Here is a 7,097-nt window from a genome sequence, read left to right on the forward strand (position 1 = left end):
TCAGTGCCTGCCGATTGGTCGGTGTGTTATTCAAGTGACCCGTCGTTCCTCCGTTCCTTTCTCGCGGCTAATTGGTTTAGGAGAGGAGGATGAGCGCTCGGTTGTTATGGCAACGGCCGGCCGCGATGGTTCCACGTTCCTTCTGCTGGGGGCTACAGGCGCTGGAAAGACTCTCCTGGTCAAGCGACTGCAGAATATCCATCCCCGCACGGGAAGGAAGGGGGAGGAAGAGGAAGAGTAGGGGGAGGTGAAGAAGAAGAAGGGTCGTTTAAACCAGAGCTCATTTATGTGGTCTGCTGGGTGGCTGCGGGCGTTAGGAGGGAATGGCTTTGACCTTTGTGTCACCACTTAATGCTCATAAAAAGGGAAACAAGTCTATTGCAGCGCATACGCGAGGTTTACGGCATCTCAAACGCCAGCAGGTTTATTGTGGCTTATGTTTAAAAGGACAACAAGGCGACTCCTGGAGGATGTGTTCAATCAGTGGCGACCAGTTGTGATGATGAAGGCGCATCTCCTGATCTATCTGACACAGTGATCTTTGTCTTTCCAAATACTTACTGGTCTCTTAGGTGCTCCTGGACTCGAATCTAGAGGCAGTTCACCTCTGAATACTATAGTCCAGGAGATACCACAGCTGTGAGACAAGATGGGGGAGAGACCTTGACCTCCAGGACCTGTTTGTAGTTGATAACTTTTTGGTCACTGTGTAAAAGGGGATAGTGGGTTTGATGAACCTCTGGCCTGATCCAACAGGACATCTTTTATGCTCTTATATTTATGCCACAATCCATTCTTGTTCTTTGTGCATTCTCCTCTAAAGGATCTGGCTTTCCCATTTTTTCTGTCTACTGAATCTAGTCATCCCTTTCTTGCTATCACCTTAACAAACTCTTTAACAGCTGAGCTCCAGGGATGGTGCCAAGGATCTTGGAGAGCCACCACCTACATTGCCTACGGTATGGCCCTTCTGTGTTGGATTGACTGAATGGTTCTGACTGGATGACCACTGTACTCAAATTAGGTTGATCTTTCTGAGTTGTTTATTGTTAAATCTAAAGCATAGTATAAGCAATGTCATTGCTGCAGTTAGGGTAACTAACATTTGTGATCCATAGAAATCAAAACTGCATTGCTAGTCATGCCTGTGGCCCCTTCCGCACATGCAGAATAATGCACATTCAGTCCACTTTCACAATTGTTTGAAAGTGGATTTTGCTGTTCCACACAGTAAAATCCAGCTTCAAAGTGCATTGAAAGTGCATTATTCTGCATGTGCGGAAGGGGCCTGTGTGTGTTGTGTAGATTAAGTTGCTTCAGAGAGAGTTGTCTTTGTGATGAAGGTCAGCTGTGCTGAGATGCCTATACCTGTGTCTTTTTCCACCTGGGTATAAGTATGTAGTGTGCATGGCCCAAGTTTGTAGTGAGTTATCAGCTTCACTATCTGTTGCATATTGCAAAATTATTCCTTCCCTGATTGTCTGTTTTTGAGAACTAATCAATACAGGGATGTAATATTGTTCTCACTTTTTCCCAAAGATATACGTAACTTTTATCAGATCTTAAGAAAAGTTCATGCAGCTACAAACTGGAGAACTTTACTGGGAGGAGGAGAGTTTTAGTTAGCCATTATGGTTGCCTGCTAGCCTGGAAGGAAAAAAAGAGTCCTGTTTTTTAAATAGAAATTAATGGGGTGCCAGGTGATGTTTCTACCTTTATGTCATGAAAAGCTTCAACTGCCCATCACCACATGTGTAGCCATTATTACAGACACAGGACATTTTCTCCTGACTAGTTGGCAACCCTGAATGGTATACATAAAGCAGTACTGACTTCAGGAGCATGGTCTTCCAAGCAAGAGACCATTAATCATTTGTGAGTGCATGGGCATGTACCCCAGAGCTATCTGCATAAATAGCCCATACAAACAAACTACATCAGATTTTCTGGGAAATAGTTTAGGATTCTCCTGGAATTATTATTATTCTCCTGGGATTATTTATTTGCAGACTACAGAGATCATTTCCCCTAGAGGAAATGGCAATTTCTGACGGCATTATATCCATGCTAAGCTTCCTCATCTCCAAATTCCAACCTCTCCTGGAATCCCTTGCAAATCTCCAGTAAATTCTCAAGCTGGACCTGGCAGCCCTAGCTTTTTACAGTGCAGTGTTAAAGGCACTTTCCTTCTGGAGTCTGGGAGTAAGCCCCACTGAATAGACCCGCATAGGATGGCACTGTTTGTTGCTTCCTGTGGTATAATTAAAGGACAACTACAAAATTCTCTGTATCAGTGTTGACTATCTATTCCTTCCCTGTCCGACTTATCTATTTCTTCCCCATCCTCCTTATCTTTAAGCTGTTTATATTCTGCATTATCCTGACCCAAAACAATGTTCAGATTCACTCATAGGGATGTTTTGGAAGAGTACTTAAAAATAGAACAAAATACCAATTTTCCACCCTAATTGTGAGCAAAAAGTGGGTATGAGGATGCCTAATTAAGACCAAAGAGAAAGCAAAGACTGGTTATATATGTATTTGACAATAGATACTGCATTTGTATGAATGCTTTGTCTAGTGCCCTCAGGGCTCCATCTCTGTCCTGGTGCCCTTAGGGCTCCATCTCATCATAGTGGACGGTCCCAAGTTCAAACCCTGGCATTTGAAACCATCTCAGATTACAGGTTGAATTCTGTGTGGAAGCTTGAATGCTTCATATCAGAAAGTGCAGTGTTTTATAGGGCCCAACAGGCCCAATGTTTGTATTTGATGGAGTTATTGTTTTGACATGTTGGACGTTGGAATGTTGTAAACAGTCCCAATCTCATGAGGGGAGAGGCAGGATAGAAGCTGAATAAACAATAATACTGATCTAATGCAAGTCAAGGCAGCTTCATAAATACATAAGTAGATTTTGACTAGTAAGTAGATTTCTTTAAGCCTTCTCCTGCTTGGTTGTAGGAAGGAGCTTACAGTGGAATTCCTTTTGAGTCTTTCTGCATCCTCAGAAGAAGTAGCTGGCAGCAGTAGCACCAGTCACTGTGCAGTACTGCCTATATCAGCTTTAGCAGCACACTTGTTAAAGTCTGACTGGCTGTTGTCACCCTGCAGGTAGGCACAAACCTTACTGATCTTGTAGTTGGAAAGAGGATCACAGTTCGAGAACTGGGAGGATGCATGGGGCCCATATGGTCCAGCTACTACAGTGACTGTTGCTGTGTTTTGGTGAGTTTCTTGATTCATTGTGTAGAACTCAGTCTGTCATAGGGCCAAGTAATCTTTTTTTACTGTCATAGCTGTGGCTCCGTGCTTGTAGCATTTAAGCTAATGGTCTCATGAAGAAGAAGAGGAGGAGTTTGGATTTATATCCCCCCCCCTTTCTCTCCTGTAAGGAGACTCAAAGGGGCTTACAATCTCCTTTCCTTCCCCTGCCCTCCCAGCAAATACCCTGTGAGGTGGCTGGGGTTGAGAGAGCTCCGAAGAGCTGTGACTAGCCCAAGATCGCCCAGCTGGCATGTGTTGGAGTGCACAAGTTAATCTGGTTCACCATATAAGCCTCTACAGCTCAAGTGGCAGAGCGGGGAATCAAACCCGGTTCTCCAGAGTAGAGTGCACCTGCTCTTAACCACTACACCAGGCTGGTTCTCATTTAATTGTACGTAGCTCAGATATAGAGAAAATGATCATGACGCAAAGTTGGCTGCTGATTATGCTTTCTTTTTGTTATGCTGATACTATGAAACATCTATTTTCATGATTCCATGCTAAAAAAAACCCTTTCAAGTGATAATCTCACGAAAATGTGATGATCCAAGCAGTCTGCGAGCAGGTGCATTACCATTTGAAGGGTGTGCATTCATTTCCCTATTTTTCTGCTTGTTTTCTGTAAAAGAAGCCCTTCTGCAACCAGTCCTCTGCCTTTCAGCTGCCTTTTCTTGATGTCTTCTACAGTATGTGATTGATGCTGCCAAACCCACCCAGATTTCTTCTTCCTGCGTTCAGCTCCTGTCCCTCCTCTCTGCTGAAGAGCTAACGTCAGTTCCTGTCCTCATCATTTTCAACAAAATGTAAGGAATTTTCAGTTTAAATGTTCAGGTCAGGGGGATGAGAATGGAGCTGAGATTTAATAGAAGTTTCATGAATTCAACACAGTAGTTTGGCAGCAAATAGTCTTGTGGTGGGGAGGGAGAAAGAAGAACCTACAGTTAGCAGGTTAGGAAATGGTCATCTTCCATGGATTTTTTTGCATTTTATCAGCAGAATCCAGACGTGCTATTTATTGAGGCAGATGAGAGTACATAATTCTTCAACAACATAAGAGTCTTGTATCTTAAAGATCAATGTAGCTACCCTCTGAAATTTGTCCATCGTTTTCTCACTTTACTTTGGTTCCAGTGACCTACCCTGCTACATGTCCTTAGTGGAGATGAAGTCATTGTTCCGAATTCAGGACATTGTTTCCTGTGCCAAGCAGCCCATCACCATTGTGGAGACGAGTGCACGTGATGGCACAGGCTTACCTAAAGTGATGCAGTGGTTTTGTTCCATCCTGCATGATTTCAGATGACCCTCTGGCCTCTGGCGCCTTGTTTAGACCATAAACAGAGAAAAGAACCTGGACTAGAAAGCATTAGCAAGACATCTGTGAGAAAAAACTTCTGTCTTGGACACAAATGTGGTTTGAATGTGAAAATAAATGTTTCAATATTTTAGCACATTGTGTTCAACTTCTTCTGGAATGCAGGCAGAGAACGTTTCTATGGCATGGGAGGTAAAATCCATGCAGTCACATACATTTTTTATGAAGGTCTTCATTTCTCAGTAACCAGGTGACCTCATATTTAATACTAATCTGACATTCTAGTCTGAAATACTAGTCTGTTTCTCTTCGTGATTCTTTACTGGCAGAATAAATGCACAATTGCTGCAATCTGTTTCATGGGTTTCCAAAGTTTTCTATTGCAGTCGTGCTGCAGCCTTTAATGATTCAAATCATGTGGGGATGGTTTGTGTCGTCCTTGCTTACGATCTAAGAAGGTAAGCAGAGTCAGCCCTGGTTAGTATTTGGTTGGGTAGCCTCCAAGGAATGGAAAAGAAGAACTCAGGGTGAGAAATATATCGGGCAAAAAGACAGGGTTGGCCAAACCCCAAAAGAACTCGCCACACGACAAGGAGAATTACACTACTATAACGAGTGTTAATACTAACAGTGACTATAGTATTGCATATATACAATATTACAATATATACAGTATACAATATTAAAGAATGAAGTCCATTCATGAATCCATAAGGTTCTCCCGATGGTAATAATGTCATATAAATATTTTCATTCACAGTCCAATGGAAAACAAGACGGAATATGGTGGAATCGTAGTCCACTCACCATACTGCCAAATAGCACAGATTCAAGAGAACAGCAGAACGCCTGCGCGCTGAAAGTGCGTTTTCGAGCCTTGAGTTTTCTTCAATGCGTGTGCATTATATTAGTACTTGTTTCCAATAAATATCATTCAAATATTGCTATATGCTGCCTGACAGTTGCTATCTTTTGTGCCCCACAGGTGAAATAATCATTCCCAGGTGTGACTCATTTACACCAACATTTATATTGTGACTCATGCTTCATGCATTGTTAGGCTACAAAGAATCCAAGAAGGGACATCTACTGAATGACTTGTAGCATAGTCTGGTAAGAAGATATTCTTTGGTGTTATATGAATTGTGAATAATGTTTTAATATATTCCTGGTGTGTATTTAGAATCAAGTATTTATTCAGTATTTATAATTTATTGTATATTAATTATTTATATATGTACTTGTAACATTTTTAACAAAATCAATGAAAACAGACACTTTGTATATTTATTAATATTAATATTTATGATCTTTATTGTAATAACAAGCAATATTAATTTCACTATTTATATATCACAGGCAGCATATAGCAATATTTGAATGATATTTATTGGAAACAAGTACTAATATGATGCACATTACTACACTCGAAGAAGACTGCAAGAGTTTCTCCAAAAACGCGATCTCTTTCAGCGCCGCAGGCTGCTCTTGCTGCTCTCTTGATTCTGTGCTATTTGGCGGTATGGTGAGTGGACTGCGATTCCACCATATTCCGCCTTGTTTTCCATTGGACTGTGAATGAAAATATTTATATGACATTATTACCATCGGGAGAACCTTATGGATTCATGAATGGACTTCATTCTTTAATGAATTTATGTCACTTTGTGAATATTGTATATATGCAATACTATAGTCACTGTTAGTATTAACACTCATTATAGTAGTGTAATTCTCCTTGTTGAGTGGCGAGCCTCCAAGGAATACCAGGATCTTGAGGCAGAAACAGTCGATAGCAAACTATCTCTGAATTTCTCTTGCCTTGGACACACAAAAATCAATTATTTAAAATATTCAACACAGAATATACCCAAAGAGGCGAAGATCTTAAACCATGCAATAAAATATGCAAACAATATTAAAATATGTTTATCCTGCCCTTCCATACAGATGTTCAAGACAATTTACTGAGAGTAGCAAACACACATAATCAGAATCACAGGAAAAAAAATGTTTCGGTAAAAATTTCATTTTATTGTCGAAGGCTTTTCATGGTTTGATTCAATCTGGTTCTGAGCTGGAAGTTAGATTCAGGATTTTAGACTATGGATTTTGTTACTAATGTTTCGCCTGGCTTGTGATTGCAGTTGAGGCATCTTCAGAGGTGTATCACAGTGTGAAACAGACTTTTCTCTGTGATACACCTTTGAAGATGCCAGCCATAGATGCAGGCGAAACATTAGGAACAAAATCCACCAGACCACGGCCACACAGCCCGGAAAACCCACCAGAACCAAAATTTCATTTAATTTGCATATGAAGTAGTAAGGTTTGACTCACAAAAACTTACGTTGAAATAAGCTTAGTTTTAAAGGTTCCCATGGGGTCAATTTTTTTCACGGCCAAACCACACATTATGCTGTGGATCCAAAATGGAATCTTATAACATGTAAATTTACCTTGATAAGTAGCTGCAGGTTGATTAGATGGAATCCACAAGCAAGATTTTTTTAAA

At 40.9% G+C, this 7,097-nt stretch overlaps 1 protein-coding gene across 1 annotated transcript; it reads left to right on the forward strand.

Moving 5' to 3' along the window:
• Window positions 1–47: 47 nt before the first annotated feature.
• Window positions 48–4,715, forward strand: ARL16 (ADP ribosylation factor like GTPase 16). Its single transcript, XM_048487229.1, has 5 exons — window positions 48–194; window positions 901–959; window positions 3,115–3,228; window positions 3,955–4,070; window positions 4,399–4,715. The coding sequence occupies exons 1-5, from the start codon at window positions 107–109 to the stop codon at window positions 4,568–4,570; spliced, it is 549 nt and encodes a 182-aa protein (XP_048343186.1). The 5' UTR covers window positions 48–106; the 3' UTR covers window positions 4,571–4,715.
• Window positions 4,716–7,097: the final 2,382 nt, after the last annotated feature.

Source organism: Sphaerodactylus townsendi, linkage group LG03 (genome assembly GCF_021028975.2).
Source record: "Sphaerodactylus townsendi isolate TG3544 linkage group LG03, MPM_Stown_v2.3, whole genome shotgun sequence".
Taxonomy (NCBI): Eukaryota; Metazoa; Chordata; class Lepidosauria; order Squamata; family Sphaerodactylidae; genus Sphaerodactylus; species Sphaerodactylus townsendi.

Coding starts and splice junctions, on each gene's coding strand:
- ARL16 (XM_048487229.1), top strand. CDS start 107: ATGGCAACGGCCGGCCGCGATGGTTCCACGTTCCTTCTGCTGGGGGCT. Junction 3,229..3,954: donor GTGACTGTTGCTGTGTTTTG/GTGAGTTTCTTG, acceptor TGTCTTCTACAG/TATGTGATTGATGCTGCCAA. Junction 4,071..4,398: donor CTCATCATTTTCAACAAAAT/GTAAGGAATTTT, acceptor CTTTGGTTCCAG/TGACCTACCCTGCTACATGT.